Source organism: Drosophila takahashii, chromosome X (assembly GCF_030179915.1).
Source record: "Drosophila takahashii strain IR98-3 E-12201 chromosome X, DtakHiC1v2, whole genome shotgun sequence".
NCBI lineage: Eukaryota > Metazoa > Arthropoda > Insecta > Diptera > Drosophilidae > Drosophila > Drosophila takahashii.
The window spans coordinates 17,307,311-17,332,172 of record NC_091683.1 but is presented as its reverse complement, the minus strand read 5'-3'; the positions used below and the strand labels follow the sequence as shown (position 1 = coordinate 17,332,172).

At 41.6% G+C, this 24,862-nt stretch overlaps 3 protein-coding genes across 9 annotated transcripts in view; 2 read left to right on the top strand and 1 right to left on the bottom strand.

The window, feature by feature from the left end:
• The window catches only part of inaE (inactivation no afterpotential E), a 32,231-nt gene extending 20,257 nt beyond the window's left edge, over positions 1-11,974 (top strand). The window contains exons 3-16 of one of the 7 annotated variants that reach the window (XM_017137594.3): positions 909-1,003; positions 1,101-1,207; positions 1,273-1,377; positions 1,441-1,542; positions 1,980-2,157; positions 2,727-3,146; positions 3,663-4,187; positions 4,244-4,385; positions 4,732-4,836; positions 4,902-5,029; positions 6,169-6,192; positions 7,303-7,435; positions 8,957-9,087; positions 9,831-11,974. In XM_017137594.3, the coding sequence (XP_016993083.3) occupies positions 909-1,003; positions 1,101-1,207; positions 1,273-1,377; positions 1,441-1,542; positions 1,980-2,157; positions 2,727-3,146; positions 3,663-4,187; positions 4,244-4,385; positions 4,732-4,836; positions 4,902-5,029; positions 6,169-6,192; positions 7,303-7,435; positions 8,957-9,087; positions 9,831-11,748 (4,113 nt within the window). In that variant the 3' untranslated portion in view covers positions 11,749-11,974. Of the gene's footprint in view, positions 1-908; positions 1,004-1,100; positions 1,208-1,272; positions 1,378-1,440; positions 1,543-1,684; positions 1,791-1,979; positions 2,158-2,726; positions 3,147-3,662; positions 4,188-4,243; positions 4,386-4,731; positions 4,837-4,901; positions 5,030-6,168; positions 6,193-7,302; positions 8,371-8,956; positions 9,463-9,816 lie in introns of those variants that run through there. The other 6 variants (XM_017137591.3, XM_070218513.1, XM_017137593.3 and 3 more) reach the window with 6 other exon arrangements.
• Positions 11,975-12,320: 346 nt separating this feature from the next.
• On the top strand, positions 12,321-13,454 carry LOC108054541 (mitochondrial coenzyme A diphosphatase NUDT8). The gene is made up of 2 exons (XM_017137543.3): positions 12,321-12,639; positions 12,697-13,454. The coding sequence occupies exons 1-2, from the start codon at positions 12,392-12,394 to the stop codon at positions 13,259-13,261; spliced, it is 813 nt and encodes a 270-aa protein (XP_016993032.2). The 5' UTR covers positions 12,321-12,391; the 3' UTR covers positions 13,262-13,454.
• A 111-nt stretch (positions 13,455-13,565) lies between these two features.
• On the bottom strand, positions 13,566-24,813 carry Clic (chloride intracellular channel protein 5). Its single transcript, XM_017137623.3, has 4 exons — positions 24,445-24,813; positions 15,288-15,797; positions 14,466-14,576; positions 13,566-14,405 (listed from the first exon to the last, which is right to left on the bottom strand). The coding sequence occupies exons 1-4, from the start codon at positions 24,529-24,531 to the stop codon at positions 14,328-14,330; spliced, it is 786 nt and encodes a 261-aa protein (XP_016993112.1). The 5' UTR covers positions 24,532-24,813; the 3' UTR covers positions 13,566-14,327.
• Between the last annotated feature and the right edge of the window lie 49 nt (positions 24,814-24,862).

The window sequence follows — 24,862 nt, the reverse complement described above, 5'->3', positions numbered from 1 at the left end:
TGAGTGCTTAATAAACAGTTTCTGTGTGCAGTTATAATAATCCAAAATTGGTTAATAAAATGTAGAAATATCACCACAGTGTTGCACAGTTGCAAATGGGAGAACAGTGTTGTGAACTGGGAAAATATAAGTTAGAAATGATGGTAGGGGAAAATCTTGTTGTGTTTCTTTCCATGTAGTTTTATTTGCCCCCCTTTCTAGAACGCCCTGCCCATGTCTAACCCTGATTATGCTTTGCTTTACATTGCACTGGTTGAAGAAGGGGGGTGGAGGTTTCAGTGGGTGGTTGCGGAACCTTAAGCTGTCCAAAGTCGTTGGCTTTGCATATTTGCATGCAGGCATGACTGTACTACCAGTTAGCATTTGAACACTGCTAGGGCTGCCCCTGATTTACCAGAGGGAGCGGAGGGGTGGGGGTATTCTAATTTGGAGCAGCAGCTCACAAAACGCCAAGAGCAAAGATATCTGCCCTCTAAGCTGGATGCTTATATCGCGCAATTTTCAAACAGCTGCGTCGAACTTGGGTGGCTTAAATGAATATCAAGGTTGCAAAAGTCTCTATATTTGAAAGATTTAAAACATACTTTATACATTTTTGTATTTTTGTAAGACGCTGCGTATGAGCGATAATCTTAAGGCACATACTCATTCAATTATCACTCATACGCAGTGTTGAATTTTTTATTTTTTCAAAACTTTATTTCTGCTTACTTAATCTACAATGGCTTATTTATCAGTAAAACATTTATGAATTGCCAATTTCTTAGTAGAGCTAATCTATTTCATTTTTAAACAAGGTTAATTATGTTTTTTTTATTGTTTGGATTGCAATCCTTATCGCTAATACCAGCTGGCCTATCAAAAAATTCAGTTTAATAACTTATTTATTTATTTTCCATCGTTTTCAGATGCCTGGACTTGTGGTCTTCAGACGTCGCTGGTCTGTGGGCTCTGATGATCTCGTGGTGCCGGGCGCATTTCTCCTGACGATTCATTTTATATGGTAAATATCTGCATACCAATTATCCTCCTAACCTCCTAATTCTTCATAAATATATTTCTTGTTCTTCTACTCCTGAAAATCGTAATTATTGTGATAGTTTTCTGATTGTTAGCGTCTCGTTGGTTATCTTTGAGTATAATACACGAATTTTAAGCATAAAATTATTGTTCTATCATCTAATAGGCTACTTGTTGATACTATTTTGTAAGTACGAAAATTCTGATTTCAGTGGCATTCCCGTTTTGATTTTTGATTTTGCCCATTTGCAGTTTCAATATGTGTAGAAATAGGTATATGTGTGATCTCGATGCGTGGCAGTATTCTGGATGCCGAGGCGCGCACCTCGATCAACATCTGGATATATCTCAAGAGCTGTGAGTTATATTGCCACTCTTACTGCTAAGAAAACTTTAAATATTATTTTATTCATATTTCAGTGGTAATACTGTTCGATATTGCCTGGCTGGGGGTGGGCTCCGTTTGGCTGGGGCATTACTACACCACCGCACCCATCGATGATCCCAAAAAGGTCTACATAGGTGAGATTTAACGCTGATTAAAAATATTCTATATATTTCCTTAGTGTAAGCTTAGTCGAAGTTATTTATTTGTAGTTAATGAATTTCCTTAACCATAACTTATTGATTATTTATGCATTTAGTATTGCGTTTTACCTTGTCAGCTAAAGATTATCTTTCCAAGTGCTGTACATTATGAATGCATATGAGATAAATACTCTTAACAAGTTGTCAAACTTGTAAGCTTGATTTAATGGAACCTGTATTATGTAAATAACTTGAGCAATTGCCATTTTCATACTAGAAATTTATTACATTTTCTTAACTTGTTTTTGTTCATTAACTGCATTAAAAGTTTTGAATTGTTTGAGGTATAATATACTTTTTTTAGAGTTATAAATAATAGCTATACTATTTATCCCAACCTTAATGGATATTTCCCTATTTTTTCCCCATAGCCATCATCATCTGCAATTGGGCTCTGGTGGTGATCACCCTCATCACGATATGGTGCACCTTCGATGCAGCCGGAAGATCCTGGGTGAAGATGAAGAAGTACCAGCGATCCATGCGCGAAACGGAGTCGCGGTTCAACTACAAGCGGAGCAACAGTATGAACCGCAATTGGCGGCAGAGGTGCGTAACATATAGAGCTTTAAAAATATCGACATTATCGATATTTTCGATAATTTTTTAAGTTGTTTGTTTTCCTGACGTATCAACATAATTACAATATTTTAGAAATTCGGGATTTTGGTTTTTGAAAAAAATTGGAATTTTTTCTTTTGCTTTTTTTTTGCTGTAACTTGGCCAAAAATGGTCCTACACCAACAATTCATATTGTTTTAAACAGATAACACAATAACAAATAAATCCATAGCACTTTCCATGTGATTTTGAGCAAATAAAATTTTTGCCAATTTTTTATATTTTTATAAGGGGGTACATCATAATTTTTTGCGAAAAATTGCCAAAAAATAAAATGTTCAGGTTTAAATACCAATCGATTAGAAATTTAATAACGAGTTCAGAAAGGTATGACAATCCATATTTGGATCAATATTTCCATTGTTACGGTCAAAAAACGAAGTATTTTTTTTCTGAAAAATTGGATTAAAATTTTAATTTTTTCTGTTTGATTTTTTGCTGTAACTTACGATCGGAGCCTTAAAAATAATCCCTTTAACCTCCCAAATAACCCGCAGGAAAGTGATGCGAGCCTACCAGGACAGCTGGGACCATCGCTGTCGCCTGCTCTTCTGCTGCATGGGCTCCTCGGAGCGCAACCGCAACTCGTTCACGGACATCGCCCGCCTGCTGAGCGACTTCTTCCGCGAACTGGACGTGGTGCCCTCGGATGTGGTGGCCGGACTCGTCCTGCTCCGCAAGTTCCAGCGGCTGGAGCGCGAGGCCATCGTGCGGCAGCGCAAGAACGGCACCTACGAGTTCCTCAGCGGCGTACCGATCACGGAGCGGACCCAGTTCCTAGCACTCAACGATGCCAAAAACTACGACTTCTTTCAGACGGTCATCCACTACATGTACTTTGCCCAGGGCGCCTACGGCTGGCCCATGTACGTCATCATCAATCGCAGCAAAATGTGGCACCTGGTGCCGGAACTGAAGTGAGTACAAGGGATGGGGAATAAGGATTTGGGGGTAGTGGGTAATGGAAACGTGACCATAAAAAATGTAGGAGTTTTAAAATACCCATAATAATGATAAATGACAGAAAAATAATCACAAATTCAAACAGTTTTTAATTGGTTATCACCCTTTGTTTTTATACCCGAAAAAATCCTTTAATTTATGCATAGAGGAAAACAATTTTTTTTTTTATTATTCCAATATTATTTATTATTATTATAACGGATTGAACAGCACGAAATTGTTATAAGTAGCAGGAAATTAATGTGAATTTTCTTTATTTATTTTACAATTTAAATTCACAGAATTTCTTTCGATAATATCAATAACTTTTTCTTAAAATGCTTCAAAATGTAAGACCAAATAATATAATTTATTGAAATATTGTTAGTTAGTGAATGACTTACATTAAAATCAGATTAAAAAGATTTTTTTGGGTATAATAAATTAAATGATTTAAAACTTGAACTTATCTGATTCCCCCATACTTTCAGATGCTTCGGCTGCTGCTGTGGCAGCAACGATGATACGGAGGTCATCCAGGACAACTGCTGTCTGTGCAACTATGCGGCGCTGAAGAAGACGCTCCAGCTGGGCGACATCGACATCGTGTATGCCACCTACCACGTGGACGTGGGCGAGACGCCCTTCTTCGTGGCCATCGACTACACGCACCGGGCGGTGGTGATCAGCATACGCGGCACGCTGAGCATGAAGGACATCCTCACGGATCTGAATGCCGAGGGCGAGGTCCTGCCGCTGCAGCCGCCGCGCGACGATTGGCTGGGCCACAAGGGCATGGTGCAGGCGGCCATCTATATACGCAACAAGCTGCAGGAGGAGAACCTCATCGAGAGGGCGCTGCAGCGGAACCTCGACCGCCAGACGAACACCTTCGACCTGGTGCTCGTGGGTCACTCGCTGGGCGCCGGCACAGCGGCCATTCTTGCCATACTCCTGAAGCCCGAGCATCCGACGCTCCAGTGCTTCAGCTACTCCCCGCCCGGCGGTCTGCTCAGGTGGGTGCTTAGTTTGCCCTCCATTTGGTTTCTCTATTTTCTGTATTTTCCCACAGTATGCCCGCCGTGGAGTACTCCAAGTCGTTCATCACCTCGGTGGTGCTGGGCAAGGACGTGGTGCCGCGCATCGGACTCAATCAGATGGAAGCCCTGCGGGCGGACCTCATCAACGCCATTCAGCGCAGCGTGGATCCCAAGGTTTGTCATGATTGTAATATAACTCTTAAGAATGTATCAAAAATATCGAAAAGTTTGATATATATTCATATTTTAAATATCGAAAATATCGGATTTAAATTTAAAGTATCGATAAACAAATATTCCAAAAATGTTATTCAACTTATATGTTTATTTCATCGGTTATATTTTTTGATAACCCCTTTCCACATTAATTTCAAACAAGAACATCGATTTATTACAACGTTAAATTATCGATTAATATTTTAATATCGATACAGTATCGATATATTGATATTTTCTCTTATGTCTGTTACAAATTCAGCGATTTATGTTTTTTATAACCTTGTTTTGTAAATGCCCTTAGTGGAAGACCATTTCCTGTTCGGTAATCTGCTGTGGCTGTGGACCCGAGCCCACTTCCGTGGTCAACATGTCCGGCCAGGACACGCACATCAATCAGTACCAGGAGGTAATTATCTCCTTTTAAAGGGAACCCCCCATTTACAGGGTATTAATAATCTATTATATTTTTAGGAGCGCGGCACTGCCCGTTCGACCAGCGCCCATCCCACGGATAGCTCGATAGCTTTAACCCTGCACCAGCCCTTATATCCGCCCGGTCGCATCATCCACATTGTGCGACATCATCCCAAGCCCGACGAGTGAGTAGCCCGAATCCGGAATCGGAATCGAAATCGAGCTGGAAATAAGTGCGACAGCTGGGACGCATCCGCATTTGTTTCCTCCTCGATCTTGAGATCTCGCGATCCCAACCCCAAAAAACCGACCTCCTGACCCCAAAAAACCATGATTTATTTGTTGATGTTTTTTTGTGTTTGTGTTTGATTCGCGATCCGAGATCCGCCTCTGGCCAAGGTCTGTGCTAATTGGGGTGCGATAACCAGGGCTTATCGCCCAAGTGAGAGTGGAGTGGAGTGAAATGTCAAGCTGATCCGCAACTGACTCACTGCCAATGACGTCAGGGCTTCGAATATATGTAGATTGCCTCGCTTGCTTACCATGTATAGATACAGATTCACACAGATGATGATCTCGTCATCGTGCGAAGTGGGGGAAGTATGGGGGCACTGAACCCTCCATTGAGGTCGGGCCCTTTGTCGTCCAACCAATTGACATTCCCACGTGACTTATGGCCAGAACGTGCTGCTTCAATTATTAAGTTCACAAGTGACCCATTTCGTTGGCTGTAACTCGATTACGTACAGAGAGTGTAGGATTCCCACAGATACGATTTCAAGAATATTCAAATGATAAAATTCCATTTGTCTTGGCGTGAGAGAAACTTTATTCACACCTATTTGTTACATTTTAAAGATCAAGTTGAAGCAAGTATAGAAAGTTTGAGACGGTAGATATTTAGACGATATTAGACGGTATAATATTTATGGAACTATTTTTTCCTAACAAAAAATACATACAAAAATACAACAAAATTAAGACTTAAAAACAGAAACAATTTAAAAAAAAATAATTATAGGTTTTATGAACTTTTATTAGGATCAATAATGTTGTAGGTTGTTAAAGAAAAGTTTCTTATTTTAAGATCATATCAGAAAGATTTATTTTGGGAGATTTTTTTTATGGTCGGCGGAGTTCTCGAGCGACTACTTTCACTACCGTGTTATCGTTTCCATTGGTATGGTTTGGTTTTCACTTGTTTCGTTATGTTTTGTGTTGCTGAACGTGTTTGGTCGATTTCTGTTTGTCCCCCCCCAAAAGTCCCCAAAAAAAAAAACCCGTCAATGAGAAAAGAAAATAATGTTACCAAAATGTTTTTCAGGCAAAAATACGACAGTGGTTGGAGGTAGGCACACACACACAGACACATCCACCCACATCGCACACATAGACACATCGACATCCACAGATTGCAACGCACACAGATAACAGATAAAAGATAAAAGATACGAGCACACGCATCCGAAAGATTGAAAGAAGAAGAGCTTGAGCAGCGCTGCAGTAACTCAACTCGATCTCTGTCTTCGTCTCTGTCTCCGTCTCTATCTATCTCTCCTGTCTCTCTCTGTCTACATATGTCTATCCCACTCTGCCCGTGTCTTGTGCTCGCCCTCTATCTCTCTCTCTCTTTATCTGTCTTTGTCTTTGTCTCACTCTCTCTTTCGCACACTTTCTCTGTGTCTTAGCTTGTTTGGTTTGTGTGTTGACTAGTGGCAGTCCGAGAATTCCAATTCCAATTCCATAGTTCTATTTAATCCATTAGAAGAGTTCCACACCTCATCCCGTTTTGGTTAATCTTTGTTGCATGAGATAATAATGTCACCGGTGCATGCCCCATCGTCCCATCTCAAGGTCTCTTTACGCGATCTAAGCTTTAATTAAAGATATTATTAAAAAAATCCCAGGCTGTGTAAAGAGATCTTTAGAACCTATCTCTTTCTCTCGTTGTCGTCCTCTCTCGCTCTCGTATATGAGCTGGGGCGGAATTATCAGTTGTGATCCTTATGAGTTGTGTTTGCGATCCCCCAGCATGATTCTAGATCCGAAGATTAGAGTAAAAATACTTTTAAGCCCAGGGTCATGGAAATCCTTTTAAAAATGATGTAGATATTTGTTTTAAAAACCGTATAAATCGAATTCATATTTTGATTCTAACTTGTTATGCTTATAAAAGATACGTATGTTCTATTATAATATTAATCATTCTCTAAATAATCAAATAGATAACTACTAATATCAATTTTACATATAAAGTAGAAAAGTAGAATTTTGTTGATGTATTTAAAGCAACCAAAGATAAAAAGAGATTTCTGTGACACCTGAATTGGCCCCCAATTGAAATTTAGTTGGAAGGAATTTACGTAATACTCTTTAGAGTAGATAAAATAGTTAAAAAAAATGATAATGAGTAGCCCCAAAGTTCACTATTTCATTGAAACCCTTGTGTATTTTGCAGAAATGTGCTGAAGAATCGGGAACCCGTCTACCAGGCCATCTGGGCCGACTCCACGGACTTCGATGAGGTGCTCATCTCGCCGGTGATGCTGCAGGATCACATGCCCGACAAGGTCCTCGCCGCCCTCAAGAAGGTAATTGCCGAGTTCGACGACGATGGGCGCGGCTCCTCGGTGCACAGCTATTCCACAGCCAGTTGATCGGATGGAATGGAATCGAATCGAATGGAATGAATGATCCCCTAGACCCCCCGTCGTCTTCGTCGTTGTCCTAGAACCGTATATAGTCTAACTATAGCCCCTAGCATATCTAGAGTACGCAGCACCGATCTAGTTAGTTGGTTCGTCTACTGTACTTGCCCTTTAGTCTAGCCTCAAGGTTGGAGGTCGCGAATGGTTAATGGCGAATGACCACAGACCGCAAACCACCAACCAGCAAACAGAACTCACAAGAGCCACTCGAACACAAACACCACCACCCCCACAGTCATGACAAGCATATTTACACCGATGCCTATATTTATCTATATGTAAACTCAATTACGTTTAACGTTATCTAGTCTAAGGCCAACTATCGCTTATAATTTCAATAATGCTAAATTGTCCGACATTGATTTGTTTGTATTAATTTATTGCCCCCTTTTTTTGTTGTTTTTTTTTTTTCGTTTCGATATCTAAGGAATTTTGCTTTGATAACATGTCCAGAGTAAAGAACCGATACTTAGCCAGCACTACACACGTTTAGCCAAAAGAAAAACCAGTAACTCTGTTGTATTTATCGCTGTGTAAGGCATTGACAATGGACTTTGAATGTTTACAATTTACAATTTACGATTTACAATTACGCCTAAGTTATATTTATACTTGTATTTCGTTCGTACTCGCTTAAGTAACCCCTGTCCATTTATCGTATAAGTTGAACCGATGTAATTTGCATTTCGTTTTCCAAATCTCCGTGTTTCCATCACGACGCTCTCCAGAAATATCTCTCTTAAAGCTTAAAATTTTTGTTTTTTATGACGAATATACACAGTCTTGTACGTACTTAAATATATGTTGATTTTGAGTTATTTTTATTACATTTGAGATCCGTAAGTAAGACCCAACTACTCTACTACTACTATTCCGATGGAATAATATAGCAGTTATATAGATATACCCACCTTTGATGTTTATTTCATTTCAGTTCTTTTTGTGGATTTGATTTGGTAAGTTTTTATTTAGTTCGGCTATTCTTTATGCTTTGACCTCACGACATACCCAACCATAAAACATATACACAACTCCTTAAAAATATATGCGCTGCATGGGAATGGTTGTTAAGTTGTTGTAAAGCTTCTGGAATGGCAAAACAAAAAAATTTGGTAGCCTTTGCTGAGCTGGGAGGTTGTGTGCTAGTTGCAATGAGAGAGCAGTGGATCTGTAGGCTATAGGATAAGCCCCTGAAGAAATTCCCAAGCCCCTAGATAAATAATTCGATTCAGATCATGGCTAATTACCCATATGCGACGAACTTGTGTAACTGATGTACTTAATTATGCTTTTGTTTTGCTTCTTTTATGAAAATTAACGATTATCGATAACCGATAAACCGAAATAACGATTTTACCGATTTATGTGTGAAACGATCATCCGATCACCCGATGATGCGCACAGGTCGTGTCTTGTAGAGATCGAACCGTAAAGGCATGTACCACTCGTAGACGTAATGATAACACGACAATAACTACAACTACAACTACAACAGTTACAACAACAACTACGACAACACAAAATACAGATACCAGGTACAGCCGCCCGCCTTCTACTATATCAAAATGTTATCATTAAACAAAAGACTAAAAGCAACTTTCCATTTTGCTCTCGTTAAAACCAAACAAAACTCTTAAATATGTCAACCGAATTACAAGTCTCTCTCTCTATCTCTCTCTCTATGTATATTTCTCTCTCCCGCTCTCAACCCAACCTCAAAAATAAAACCAACAACCTATCAATTTTGTAAACTAAACTATCTAAATGTAATCGTACTCGCTGTGTATGTACAACGATATTGTGTGTCGCACCCGTAAGCTCCCCCCACCCACCCTCGAACCCACCACAGCGAACTATCGAAACATGAGCAATCACTCGCTTTACTTTGACGCAACTGTACTTAGTCACTCGCTAGCTCCACTCGCTAACTGCATCTGCATCTGTCTCTGTCTGTCTCTTTTCACTCTCGCTCATCTGTGAAACTGTACATACATGCATCCCACTCTCGCTCGCTCTGTCTCTGTCTCTCGCTCGCAACATCTACTCGTCTCTTTCTGCATTTCTATGTAACTACGAGTTGTAAAAATCAGGATTGATTGATAGCTTGATCTGCTAAGATTACTTATAAAATTCCAATAATAAAGCAGACCAACCAATCAATCAATCGGTTAAACATTTCAGTAGGATTACAAACTAGAACTAAGAACTAAATGATCACAGACCTGCAAACACTGATCTCTCGCCCTCTCGCTACTCGCCGGTAGGTTGTAACAACGAGTGGGCCACGCAAGCCACAGCGCCAGACCTCCAATGCATTCTCCACGGGATCGAACGAAGGCCACGACGACACGGAACTGGAGCTGCCGCCGCCGAATGGCATGAGATTCGAGCCGGAATCCGATCCTGGTCCTGGCCAGATGCAGGGCTCGATGTCGCAATCGCATTCGCAGCACTGCCAGCGCCCCTCGCAAAGTTCCTACACGAACCTGAGCAACTGCCTCGTCCTGACGCCGACGACCCAGCACAAGCTGTGCCTGGAGACGTCCTTCACCAACGGCTCGGCGGCGCCGCTCCTCCAGCCAGCTGCTGCTGCTCCTCCTCCTCCTGCCCAGAGGCGCCTGAACTCGGCGGCCTCCTCGCTGCTGAGCTCGGCGACCACGGCGCCGTATGACATATCAAGTGCTCTGGACGACAGCCTGGCCACAGTGGCGCTGCGCCAGAGTCCCTCGCTGATCAGCGCCGAGACGACGGCCACGGTTATCCAGGGAAATCTGGGCGAGGATCCTGAGGAGATGGTCGCCCTGCCGCGGCTCAAGGCGGTGGCCTTTGACATGGCCTGGACTCCGCCGCCCCAGATGCCCGATAGGTCCCTGCTCGGGCGCCAGCACTCCGAGAAGAAGCCGCGCTCCCTGCCGCTGGCCCAGGTTCAGGCCTTGCGTCGAGCCTCCGATGCAGGTGCTAATCCCGGAGTGGACCTCCTGCACGACGACTGGTACGGCCTGGCCCCGCTGGCCAGTCCCGAGACGCTCTCGGAGATCTCCTCCGTCTCCTCGCGCACCAGCGTGCCCATCAGTCTGGCCAACAGCATCGAGCGGTATTTGCAGCACATGGGAGTGGGAGTGGGTGTGGGTGCTCCAAAGGTGCCGCTGGAGGACATCTTCGAGTCGCAGCTGCACACGCCCAAGGTGATGAGGCGAGCGCCCAAGTTCAGCGAGAATCTCGCCGGCTGTGCGGAGGACACCAGGAACCTGGATCAGTACAAGCGGCTGGGCCGCGTCTTTATCACCTTTCCGCGCATCTTTCCCGACTCCCTGGCCACGGCAACGACCCATAGTTTGGACTCGAGCGACGATAGCTTCGAGTCGGCCTCCGCCCACAGCCTGCAGAGGCTTCAGCTCCCGGGCTCCAATGCAGTGCAGAGCTCCAAGTCCGCCGATCCGCTGGACGGAGTGGATCAGGAGGCGACCAGGATCAGCCAGCCGGCCAAGAAGCTGACCTTCAGCGACAGCGACATCCTCACGGATGCCGACTGCCTGCGGCTGTGTCCGTACTGTCCCTGCGACCGGGATGTCCAGCGGGGCTGCTGCACTCGCTCCGAGCACGGCAAGTGCGGTGGCCTGGAGATGTGCGACGCGGGAGCAGGCGGATCGGCCACCGACACCAGTTTCTACAGCGCCAGCTCGTCGCTGGAGCAGTTTGCCACGCCGGCGAGGCAGAACGGTGGTCCTGTTCCGCACCTGGGCGAGCTGGAGATCCTCATGCGTCCCGGCGTCCTGGAGTCCCACTTTCCCGTCCTCGGCGGTGGCATGGAGGCCATGGAGACCCCGGCCCTGGTGGCCCCCGCCTCACCCTCGCCGCTGAGCAATGGCAAACGGCCGGATGTGGTGGGCGGACGGGTGAGGAAGCGCCTCTCCTCCGAGGAGTTCGTCTTCGCGCGGGCTGAGGATCTGCCCAGCCTAGTACAAATCGGTGAGCGGAGCTCCTCGGGCTCCTCACCCACGGCGGCGGCGGCGGGCGGTCGCCGGCGGGCCAAGGGCTGTGTCTATCCGGCCGGGAATAGCCTGCGCCTGGATGCGGCCGCCGGAGCAGCCGCTGCAGCCGCCTCCGCATCACCCACGTCCATTAGTAAATTTACCCGCACCCGAGTGGCCGCAGGATCCGGAGGATCGGCTGCCAATAACGAAAGTAACGTTTAGTAGTTGTAAGTTGGAAGCAGTACCTTACTCGTAACTCTTGTAATTCCCATTGCTTTCACCTGGGCGATCCAAAGAAAACAGTTGATTAAAAGGAAAAACTAACATTTTGCATACCGATTACCTAAGGAACAGAACAACATTTAGCGTTAACACACGAGCGTTTACTATTAAATAAATGCAATATATATATATATATTTTTTTGTGCAGCCAAAACCCTAAGCGACGACAAATTTTAATAAAACGTTTTAAAAAATGAAAAATTTGTATTTTGTTTGGAGGCATATTTTTACTTAAAAATCTGTTAATACAGTTGCATAGTTCTTGAGATTCCTGAACTTTTGACATATAACATGTTGTTCTAACAAGTCACGTTTAAAAGTTATAAACTATTAAATCAAACGGCAATATTATTATCAATATTTAAATTCTAACGGTTTTCTCGTACCGATTTGGCAATTAAAAAACAGCTGACTTAACAGCGCTGATAACCGCTTAACAGAGCACTTTTGCGCCTAACAGCACACTATCGGCTGTTAGCAGCTCTTTTAAGGTTTCTGTTAAATTGAATTCCAAAGTTCGATTCCCTTGGCATTTGTTTACATCACATTGTTCCTCCGATTTTGGACTAGAATCCCCACCACGATGATGTCCCAGGCGAGTCGCAGAGCGCCGCAGTTCCTCTTGCAACTGAACCGCCAACTGAGCTCGTCCAAGCCGCCGGATGGCCAACTGATGAACCCCGCGGAGCTCCTCAGCCCCGAATCGCAGCTCAGGTGCATGGAGAAGATGCGCAGCCTGCCGGCTTTTCCGCGACCCAAGTCCCTGACGCCCAGTCGCCGGGAGAAGCAAACCTCCGCCGTCCTCATCGCCCTCTGCCAGGAGCGGGGCACGTGAGTAGTAGTCTTAAATCCGATCTTCCAGGCTAATCCCAGCTATATACTTTTCAGAGACCAGATTTCCCTGCTCTTCACCCGACGATCGCGGCACCTGCGCAGCCACAGCTTCCAGATATCCTTCCCCGGCGGCCGGCGTGACGATCAGGACGCCAGCTACGTGGACTGCGCCCTGCGGGAAACGGAGGAGGAGATCGGCCTGCCGCGCCATCGCATCCAGGTGTGGGGCGAGGCCAAGCAGCTGCATCTGCCGCGCACCTCGTCCATTGTGCCGGTGGTCGGTGTGGTGCCAGACTTTAGCCTCTCCGAGCTGCGCCTCAACTGGGAGGAGGTGGAGGAGGCGTTCAGTGTGCCGCTCCAGGCGCTAATGGAGCCACAGGCCACCCGGCACACCCAGTTCCGCAGCGGCTACAGCGGACCCGTGTTCGTGGTGGACCACCACCGCATCTGGGGCATCACCGGCTACCTGACGCATCTCTTCCTGCACAGCCTGCTGCCGCCCAGCCAGCTGCCCGACTGCCTCAGGACGAACATCAAGTTCATTCGGCCCTTTAAGCTGCCTCCCAAGCTGCCGCATCACCGCGAGCACTCCGCCGCGGATCCCTCGATGCGCACATGATCCTCCTCCGATCAACGAGAATCCCACTCAGGCTGCCGCCCCATGTGATACGGAAGATTATTGCTTCGGTCGAACCGAAAAGTAGGCTAAATTCGATGGTGTTCTTCGTTTTAGTGTAGATTTTTAATGTGAATTACATGGCAAATTGAGGAAATTTGTGTAATAAAACTGTTGATCGTTTTGTTGAAATTTATCACTGAATGCATATCTGATTAGCCAGAATTTTTGCTAGTCTATTTACTGAGCTTTAAATGATTATACGAAAGAATACCCAATATCCCACGATTTAAGTAAAACCCATTCCTTGTCTTTTTGTGTTTTTTATTTGTAATTTTTCACTTAAATACAAAAAATACTCTTCATTTCCTCTTCTAATTTTCGTTTCTTTTTTTTTTTTGTGTTTTTCTTGTTATGATAAAAATATTTAAATAAAAATTAAAAGCAAACAAAATGGCAACTTGCGCCGGGGAGCAAAAAAAAAACCAAAATCATAATTTTGCGCAAAAAAAATACAGATTTTAAATACAAAAAATAAAAGCTCCTTGCAGAATACAAAATATAATATAAAATAAAAAGAAGGACCGAGAAGCGGCCTCTTTAGGCAATCTATAGATTTTAATTGACAGCGAGCTAAGTAAATATTCATGCGTTTGCCTGGACATCCGTATATCAAATGCGAATGCCCCAATATTAAACAGGCGGGGAAAGTAAGTCAAAGCCTGCTCGGTTGGTGGTGTTTACTACATGGTATAGTTTTTAAATTAAGCATAGCTGAAGAAAGGCAACGCGGCTGCTTAAAGAACACTTGTTGTTATGCTTGTTATGTTATGTACTCGTTATATATAGTAGGTAGTATATATATATATGCATTTATATATATAATATATGCTTGGGTAGTTTTATCCGTTAAGTATACAGCTATGTATAGTCCTCAGAGTTGCTGCTGCTGCTGTTGTAAAGTTGTAAAGTCCAAAATATTGTGGTTGCTGTGTAAACTATATAAGTTGACGTGTGGCTGCATGGCTCCGCTCTGATCTGATCTGCTCTGCTCTGCTCCATAGGAAACCTACTCCGAAATATCAATTGGAATGGATGTCGTAAACGTTGGCGTCTCCAGCTCCTCGTGCTTCTTCATTTTGAGACTCTGTAAATAGATGACATTACATGAAATGGGTTTGGTGAAGGGAAATTACAGCTTCCTCACCTGTTGCAGCTTGTAGTGGTTGATGATGTCCTGGTCGGCCGGGCACGACTGTGTGAAGGCGTCCAGCTGGTACATGTGGTACATGTAGCGCCACAGCGCCGTCAAGTGCGTCTGCAAGGAGTGAAAAGGAGTGGAAACGGTGAGTCATAAATGTATTCAATCGATTCTGTTCACCTTTGGAGCTGTTGCCTAATATTGCACTTGGAACGCCAATAAATGAAATGATTTAAAACCCGTTTATGGCTGCAGCACAATAAAATTATCATTACAAATATAGCTAGCACGAATCAAAGTATTTTTAATATTTATTTCAGCTCAATTGGCATTGAATTTTTGAATTAAATTGAGTGTTTGGACTAATCGGTTTGCAATTAAATCTACTGGGGTTTTATTTATATAATTTTACTCATGTTTGTTTTCAAAAATGTTCCCCAGTATTTATTCGTTACTTTTTATTCGTAAGCTTAGTTTTTAAACATTTTTGTGAGCCCGACTTTCTTTCTGACTAAAAGCATGTCATTTTTTAGTTTTGCTTCTAATGAATTATTTATATATGAAAAACTCTCATCAATTATTACTACCTAGATATTAAAAACTTTCTTTAAAATATTATCTATATAGAAAAAGCTCTCTTCAAATATTATCTATACATCTAAAACTCTTTTTAAAATATTATCTATATATATCTAGGTGTAAAACGTTCATAATTTTACAAGATATTCCTAATACAGTGTAGGGTTTGGCTAAGAACTGATTGCTCCGCAAGTGAACCCAATCGGCTCGAAATAAATATTAGTTCCTCTAGAAAAACCAAATCCTCACCGGAATCTCAAAGTCCACGAAGTACTTGCCCGCCACACGGATGTGCTGGAGGCGCGGCATCAGCTCGCAGTCGAAGCAGCACATGGTGTCGCCGGTGAGGAAGCGCGTGTTGCGCGCGGACAGGTGGTCGTTGATCTTGCGCAGATGCGAGAGCAGGGCGTTGTTCTTGGCCTCGTCCTTCTTGACCAGCATCAGCTTCAACTTGACGTACAGGTTCTCGATCAGCGTGGCCACCTCCTTGTCCTGGACGAAGAGGTTGTAGCCGCCGGGTATGTTCTTCATGATGTGCCGCTCGATCTTCTCGTTCTCCAGGATGGCCAGCCCGTTGTCGATGAGGATGGGCGGGTGGGTGGCCTCGAAGTTGGTGCGGAAGTCGGGCGGCGGCTTCTGCATGTCCACCGTCGTCACCTTCAGGCTGATCGTCTTCAGCTCGGCCAGCAGGTACAGGTCCATGAAGTACTCCTGGCAGAACAGGCAGGCGCCCTTCCGTCGCCCATCGATGGTCGAGGCCTGGAAAATGATAGAGGTGCTTTTATTAATACGAAAATTGGTATACAAAGTGCTTTCCGTCGGAACTTAAGGATAAAATATTTACTTTCGCCGCTTAAAGTGAAATATTCGAGATACGATCGAGTGTTAATGTGGGTCACATTCCAGGGACGGCAATTGGACATTGCCTTCTGTTCAATTAGTGGACATAATGCCCCATCGCGTGCCGCCCATTACTGATAAATAAATCAAACAAAGTTTAGCGAAATAAAACAACATAATTTCCATCATGTGACATCATCGTTCTGCGTTCACCGTCGCGTGATGAGCCATCGAGGTTTGTATTTCTGGCGTTTCAGGGACCGGAAGAGCGATCCCCAGCCAAAGTCAAGATGCCGAAAGTTGAGTGGACGGACTCTAGCCAACCCAGACGAGAATTGTGCATTGCAGCAGTATTGCCAAGGTTAGCGAAGCAAAAGATACTAGACATTTGTGGCTACGCAGATGGAAAGATAAATAGTGAGACTTGGCAAACGCCAAAAGGCTACGGTGAATAGTGAATAAAATTCCTAGTTGTATCGATAATAATACAGCAAAATTATCATCAAAAGATAATGCAAATATTTACAGATTAAAGACTATTTACGTGCCTTATATGGAATAATTTACCCGCATTTATATAAAACTTCCTGTTAAAAATAAGAACCGGAAATGTTTAATCTTAAAACATGATTAACAATATGAAACTTTTACGTTTAAGTTATTCACCATCTTAAATGGAATTTTATTATGTGCTGTTAGTAATGATTTAATCATAGGCTTTTTCTTACAAAAAACTTGTATCATAAAGATGGTTTAAAGTTATTATAACTTTGCCAAGAAAATCGCATTATTATTTGTAGACTTTCTTAGCCCATCTTCACTGTAGATCGGAGGCAGTGCTGCAGCTTGCTTCTCAGCTAAACACATCACATCATAAAACGACGATGTCGATGCGATGGATGCGATGACGATGATGTCATTTGCCGTGCGGTGTGCGAAGTTTACTTGTTGATTGTTGATTGCCAGCCTTTTTTTATTTGCTGCCCATATTTTCTTCTTTTTTTCCCATTTCTGTTGCTGTTTCTGTAGCTGTTTCTGTTTCTGCTGGCGTCGACAGCCGGCTTAACTTCAAATAAACCCAACGCCAGGCAATCAATGTGCGTTTATGGCTGTGTGCATATTTGTATTCGTTAGATAAGCCCCCTGCACATATAGAAACAGAAACAGAACGGAAAACTATGAGTTAGGAGAGTTAGGGAGTTCAAAACCGAATAGCGAACAAGGTTGCCTCAAGTTTGGCATTCAAAACTCCATTTCGAATCCACGAAACGGCAATGAGGTGCCATTTTAATACTAAAATTTACTGTAACTTTCAGTTTTTTAAATGTGATGTGTGAAAAATATGTTCTCAGCTCCAAGTTTGCCCTCTTTTAAGCTAAATTATTAATATAAACACATTAAATCAAGTGAATTTATTATCTTCATACAGCCAACCCATTAATAACCCATAATCACACAGAGTTACGCTTAAACACTTCCCAAAACAGCATCATAAACACGATAACGAGGCTTTCGAAATGATCCCCTGGCTAATTTGAAGTGCGTTAAACTCCGGTTTGTAAATTAAATTTTACGCACCAATTGCAGGCAATTAAAATATTATTTCGAGTGCGGAGTTAATTAGCATTGCCCTGTGTGTTAATGGCTTAATAACCAAGCCAAACCAAACCGAACCGAACCGAACCCAACCCATTTTTCAGCCCACATGGTCGCACAACATAATCAACTATGGAAAAAAAGCGGAAAAAATAGAGCTACAATGATTGTGGGAGCGGTTTTCCGTATCATTTGTAGCTTTTTGCCGCGGTGCTTAAACGGTTCATTCGTATTCTTTCACACATTATTAACTGTGCACGTTCGTTTACCTGGTCCACGCACATCCATCCATATATAGGCTATATATATAGCCGTTTCATAAATTCCCAACTGACCCGGATTACTTTCAGTCGAACCCATTCGTTGTATCGCATTTTCTTGGCCCGCATTTTGTCCATTAGTGGGTTATATCTTCTATAACTTGGCTATTTAGTAATAATATATATTTTTTTAAAGGTAATCCAGTTCCCAACTAATAAGTAATACATAATCTAACTAATTTCCAGTGGAATCACCACTGGCCACCGAGTTGTGTGCAATATGAGTTGCAGAAATTGCAAATGGAAACTGTAAAAACCAAGACTGCGATGTGTGGCAACGTCAAAAGGTCAGTCGAAGTCAGTCAGGCAATCATCTCGAGTTGAGAGTCCGCAGATACAGCAACAAATAGTATATACAGAAAATAACTACAGATACAGATAGATAGAGAAACCAACTACAGATACAAATACAGTACTTGAGACGACGGCGGTTGCAATTGACGGTTTCAAAATAGAAATGACGAGAGAAGGCAGGCCGAAACCGAAACGGAAAAGCAGTTAGCAAATGTCAAGTGCCATTCACGTATGCTTCGGATATATAGTATGCCATATACCCTATACCATATATGGCAGCACATCTGGCTAATAAAAGCCGCCGGCAAAACAAATACCCAGCCAAAATAAACGTTCGTCTTTGAATAGATTTTCGTTGTAGAAAAAACCAAAAGTTGTCTATAACTTTTAATTTAGAAAATATATTGGAATTCACTTGGTCAGCAGTGAATAATCTAATCGTAATCTAATTACTTATCTTATCAGCCCTCATTTGTTGATCATTGATTAAATATGGATTTCCAATTAATACAAATACCCAAAGCTCCTCTCAACTTAAATCTTTGGTAATTGATTATTTAAAAAAAAATGTATATATTGGAAAAGCCCTATTGCTTTGGCCGCAACTGTACGACAACATCTTCGATTTGTTTTCCTTTTAATTGTAAATTCGTGGCGCGATAAGATAAAGACGGAAAAGTTAAGTAAAGTCAAATAAAATGAAATATTCAAGCTTTTTCAAGCCAGCGACCACAAATCGTAAATGTAAACGAAAATGAATTTGAATTCGGTGGAAATATGTAGTTGTAGTTGTAGTTGTTGCTCCCCCGTTTTTGGCCGTCGGTTGGTTTGTTTTATTTTCGGAACCGGTTCGCTGACAGCTGCAGCGTAATAATTTAATTTTGATCATGATGAAGACGATGATGAAGATGATCGGTGGATGATGATGACGATGGGGGCAGATGTCAACCTTGAGGAGAGCTTTCTTCGGAAAACGATTCTCTTTTTTCGGTTTCCAGTCTTTTTGGGCCACGCAAAAGCACAGATGTTATATGTATGGTGTATGCCATATCTTATCAGAAGTCGGGCGGAAGTTATCGCCGCAGTTTGTGATGATGATGGGGGCTGATGAAGTAATAGCCAAAATAATAGAAATATAATCAGGCCAAGTGGTCGCATGGCAGGTGAAGTCAGCTGGCATATCTTGGGCGCACAAATTTTTAATGGGCTAATGGGTTTTTCAACGTTTATTGATTTTTCTATAGATTTCGGTTCTCAAAAATGCAATATAATAGGATATTTTATGATATTTTTTGAGCTCGTATAAAGTTAAAATTCTGTATATTTTCTAGTGTATTTGTAATAACTTTTCCTGACTTATTTTTAAAAGTTACGTCGGTAGTTAGGAAGCACGGGTCCACTGACAAAAACAGCATATTGTCAATAAAGGGGGGAAGCACTTTCCTCGCAGTCGAGGGGAAGGGGTAGGGGGTAATATAAGTGGGCGGAAAAGGGGACAAACCTTTGCGTGTTTTTCTTCGCTAAAATGTCAGTCACACACCAACGCACAAACACAAACCCACTTAGAGCACGTGGGGGCGTGAATAAAACAACAAATCAAACGACTCAACTGTCACTTTTGCACATAAACGCACACAGTTTAAAAGTCAGGATGACACGTACAGTGGTACTTAGATAAATGCAAACTCCGCTTGGATCTTGGATGTACACAGTTCGAATTAATCAGAATTTTAATTAAAATATAAATATACCTCAAACACCTTTTATTATTAAATAATATTTAGAATTTAAAACAAGGATCATATAAAATTCGAAATCCAACCTATGCCTTTATTTTCTCTGTGTAAAAACCCCCATAGGTCTTTTAATGTGCTTGCATTTAAGTGCCGCTTTTCATCTCGACGGTTGAAGTGGCAACAAAGAAGCGCATTTTCCTCAACGCAACTCAACTTAAGCCTCAACAATTGCTAGTCTTGTTCGGATGCAACAAAAGGCACTAAATTAGCTTGACTTTGGCGTGAAGTGAAGTTCATCCTTGGGGAGGGGAGCTTGCTTTTTGAATTATTAGTTTTAAAGATATAAATATTATCAGTTAATGTGGGATTTTTTATAAATACTTCCATTTCCATTGTTGCGGTCAAAAAACTAATTATTTTTTGTGACAAATAAGGATCTAGATTTTTGGTCAAAATTTGAATTTTTTCTGTTTGTTTTTTTGATGTAACTTGGCCAAAAATGGTCTTACACCAAAAAGACATACTGGTTTGAACAGATAACGAAATGTGCTATAAATCCATAAAACTTTCCGTGTGATTTTGGAAAAATAAAATTTTCGCCAATTTTTAATTTTTTTATAAGGGGGTACCCCATGATTTTTTGCGAAAAATTAAAAACACATAAAATATCAAGGTTTAAATGCCAATCGTTAGGAAATTTAATAACGAGCTCAGAAAGGTATTACACTCCACACTTTAAATCAGTATTTGCTTTGTTTTAGCGAAAAAACCGGTTTTGTTTTTTTTTTTTGGAAATTCGGAATTTCATTTTTTGACAAAAATTGAAATATTTTCTTTTGGTTTTTTTGCTGTAACTTGGCCAAAAATGGTCCTACACCAAAAATACATACTGTTTTGAACATATAACAAAATTTGCTATAAATCCCTAAAACTTTCCGTGTAATTTTGGAAAAATAAAATTTTCGCCAATTTTTAATTATTTTATAAGGGGGTACCCCATGATTTTTTGCGAAAAATTAAAAATACATAAAATATCAAGGTTTAAATGCCAATCGTTAGGAAATTTAATAACGAGCTCAGAAAGGTATTACACTCCACACTTTAAATCAGTATTTGCTTTGTTTTAGCGAAAAAACCGGTTTTGTTTTTTTTTTTTGGAAATTCGGAATTTCATTTTTTTAACAAAAATTGAAATATTTTCTTTTGGTTTTTTTGCTGTAACTTGGCCAAAAATGGTCCTACACCAAAAATACATACTGTTTTGAACAGATAACAAAATTTGCTATAAATCCATAAAACTTTCCGTGTGATTTTGGAAAAATAAAATTTTCGCCAATTTGTAATTATTTTATAAGGGGGTACCCCATGATTTTTTGCGAAAAATTAAAAATACATAAAATATCAAGGTTTAAATGCCAATCGTTAGGAAATTTAATAACGAGCTCAGAAAGGTATTACACTCCACACTTTAAATCAGTATTTGCTTTGTTTTAGCGAAAAAACCGGTTTTGTTTTTTTTTTTGGAAATTCGGAATTTCATTTTTTGACAAAAATTGAAATATTTTCTTTTGGTTTTTTTGCTGTAACTTGGCCAAAAATGGTCCTACACCAAAAATACATACTGTTTTGAACAGATAACAAAATTTGCTATAAATCCATAAAACTTTCCGTGTGATTTTGGAAAAATAAAATTTTCGCCAATTTGTAATTATTTTATAAGGGGGTACCCCATGATTTTTTGCGAAAAATTAAAAATACATAAAATATCAAGGTTTAAATGCCAATCGTTAGGAAATTTAATAACGAGCTCAGAAAGGTATTACACTCCACACTTTAAATCAGTATTTGCTTTGTTTTAGCGAAAAAAACGGTTTTGTTTTTTTTTTTGGAAATTCGGAATTTCATTTTTTGACAAAAATTGAAATATTTTCTTTTGGTTTTTTTGCTGTAACTTGGCCAAAAATGGTCCTACACCAAAAATACATACTGTTTTGAACAGATAACAAAATAATAAATAAATCCATGACACTTTCCGGGTGATCCCAGAAAAATAAAATTTTCAAAACATTTTATAATTTTTTATAAGGGTGTATATTGTGATTTTTTTTCTTAGTGCCATTTACTGCTCATACCCAGTTTTTTTCCGAGTGCATTGAATCGCCTTTTGTTTTGATCGCCGCTTTGTTTTGATTCGATTCGATGGCATGGCCAATTGCTGGAAATCTCGCGTGGGCGATGACTCGAGGGTAAGGCATTGGCTTTGGCCGGGCTTGTTTTCCATCCACGCCAAAGACGAAGACGAAGTTAGAGCCAAAGCCAAGTCAAGGAGGCGGAAAAGCGCGAGTGCGAGCACGAGAAAAACCTGTTTAGCGTTCAATGATTGTTTTGTTTCCCGCCCCCTGCCCCTACCCCTTTCCACCTTTCCCTCCCCCTTTTCCTCTAACAAACGAAACAAGAAAAGACATTTGTATTTGTTTGTTGCCTGCACGCGCGGAACAGAGAGGCATGCCACGATATGTACGATATGTACGATCCCAAGCCATATATACATACATCTATGGCTCCTTTCCTGCTACTTTTTGTACGCCAACTAACTAACACCAACTACAACTACAGCTTTCCTCTGGCGCACAACAGCAAATTGAACTTTCACTTTTTCGCTGGGAAATGGAAATGGCTTTTCATGGAGTATGGAGTATGGAGTATGTTACTGCCGAGTTATGTCAAAGATGCTTCTGTCACTCTTCTCGAAGAGTTTAGCTTTTGCTTTTGCTTTTTACTGGCCAAATTCCGAGGCAAAACAGGTGCTTCCCAGCACTTTCTCCCACGAAAACAGGAAAAGGGAGCGGGGCTCCCAGTCATGGATCATTGAAATGGTATGGTGTGATATAGGGGTTTCTAAGGTCTGAAATACAGAATACTAGATTTTTCGATTTTTTTAAAAATACCTTTATATCAAGAACCTAACTGGTTCCCCAACTTAAATGAAGTACTACCGTTTCCCATCACTGATTGCTCATAAGCATTTGTTTTGAACTCGAGTGGGTCTTGGGGTTTTTTTCGGTTGTTGTTTTTTGGGAACGGAATGGTATAATATGGTATTGTATTGTACTCTCTAGGGAGGTGCTGGAAGGTGAGGAATTAGTCATGGGCAGACGACTCGAGGTGCGGCCTCCATTTGCGTGGGCTGGATGAGTGGCCAAGTCGAGTTGAGTCGAGTTTGCCAATAGAATCAACAGCGGCAGGGCTCCGAAAGTAAAGTGTTCCGAAAACAATTACAATTACTTCGGCAAACAGTGGGAACCAACAGAAAAAACGAAGCTAAGAGGGGAGTCATGCTCGAGTTACAATTGCGGCAAAAGTGATAGCTCACAAATTGCGGCCTATAAATAACTTGGGGTTCGTAATCTACCAGTTCCCTTGACTCATTTAGCAGAAATAGGTTTCTCAAGAGAGATGGCAACTATGGTATCACTAGTTTTTCCTCATCAAATAAATTAATTGATAAGAAAAAATAATAATAAAATAAAAAAAAAAGAATTCGAGGAGAAGTATTTAAAGAAGTCTTCAGAGTAATAAATAAAACCCAAATTCTTTATATTTCCTTATAAGAAGTGTCTGAAAACGCATAATACTGCCCATTTAAGGAGATTCAGTTATCAATGCTATTATCTTGGCCGCCAATGTAGCTGCCAGGCTTTTGTTCTCTTCGATTCTTTGGAGGGGCATGACGTATGCGTCAAGAAATTTAGAAATCACTAAAAGATAAAAAAAACCTCTAATTCACACACACAAGAACCGACATTCTTGGGGCGTCGGGAAGAGTGTGCGGGGTTACGGGGAACTGTGGAGCATTTGTTGGGCAATTGGCGCAATGAAATGTGATTAAAGTTAAAAGGGAGATAAGAACCACAGAAATATGTATGTTACGTCCCAGAAATTGCAGACTTTGCACACGCAAACCATAGTTTTGTAGTATTTAAAGATCAGTAATTGATCCATTATAAAAGGGAAATAATTTAAAAAAATTAAAAACCTAAGCATATGAAAAATATCCCAGTTTTAAAAGATATTTGAAAGCTAAGAACTTTAAATTTTAGATCCTTTTTCAGGTTATTTTTAATCTTAAATTTTTTTGCTGATAAAGGGACTTTGGGGAGCAAATACGATATCGAAATTTTCGTTCTGTGCAGATGTGCATGTGAGTGTGTGTGTGTGCTAGGGAGAAAAGGAGAAAACCGGTTTTGGCGATGCTTAGGAACCGCAAGGCGACGGGGGCGCAACGCGGGGGGGTGCTAAACGTATTCTGTTCGTTTTAACCAAATGTGACACACTGCAAAGTGCCAGAGCGAGAAGAAGAAGAAGAGGGAAAAGACTGGAAAAGGGGAAGAAGAAGTAGTGGGGGAGGGGGAAAAACGGCAGTTCGTGTTTTCCCAGTTGCGCTTGTTGTTGCCTTTGTTTGCTTTTGCTTTTGCTTTAACTGCATTTTCACTCTGCATGGAAATTTTGCAGAACGCAGAACAGAGCGAAACGGAAAAGTGCGCAGGTATGGGTATGCAAATTTCGCCATGGATATATGGATATATCCACCGAATTGGATATTTCAGTTGATTAACTCACCTTTATGATCAGTTCTATCTCGGGCACGTCGAATTTACTGGACCCGTTCGTCTCCTGGCTCTGCTGCGCTTCCACTTCGGCCGACATTGCGAATCTTTTCTATATGCTTTCTGATCGGATCGGATCGAAGAGTTTTATCCGCGTGACGAGTGCGTGCGTGTTCGTTTCCTTTTCGCTTTTGTTGTGCTAATTTTCTTTGCCAATACACACACACACACACGGAGAGACACTGAGAGAAACACTCGGACACACTCACACACACAACACGGAGACGGAGGAGAAGAAGAAGCTCGCCTCGCAGTGTCAAAAAAAATATGCCGTTCGTTCTTCGATTTGCGCGCTGCCAAAGCGTATTGACAATTGAGGACCGTCGCCGGCGGCCGCTGAATATACCAACTTGCGGTGAAAGGAAATAGCT

Bases quoted from the DNA above. Each gene is read 5' to 3' on its own strand.
- LOC108054541 (XM_017137543.3), top strand. From the start codon at position 12,392: ATGATGTCCCAGGCGAGTCGCAGAGCGCCGCAGTTCCTCTTGCAACTG. The intron at 12,640-12,696 runs GTGAGTAGTAGT...TATACTTTTCAG, and splicing joins CTCTGCCAGGAGCGGGGCAC to AGACCAGATTTCCCTGCTCT.
- Clic (XM_017137623.3), bottom strand. From the start codon at position 24,531: ATGTCGGCCGAAGTGGAAGCGCAGCAGAGCCAGGAGACGAACGGGTCC. The intron at 15,798-24,444 runs GTGAGTTAATCA...ATCATTTTCCAG, and splicing joins AGATAGAACTGATCATAAAG to GCCTCGACCATCGATGGGCG. The intron at 14,406-14,465 runs GTGAGGAAGCTG...ATCTATTTACAG, and splicing joins ACCACTACAAGCTGCAACAG to AGTCTCAAAATGAAGAAGCA.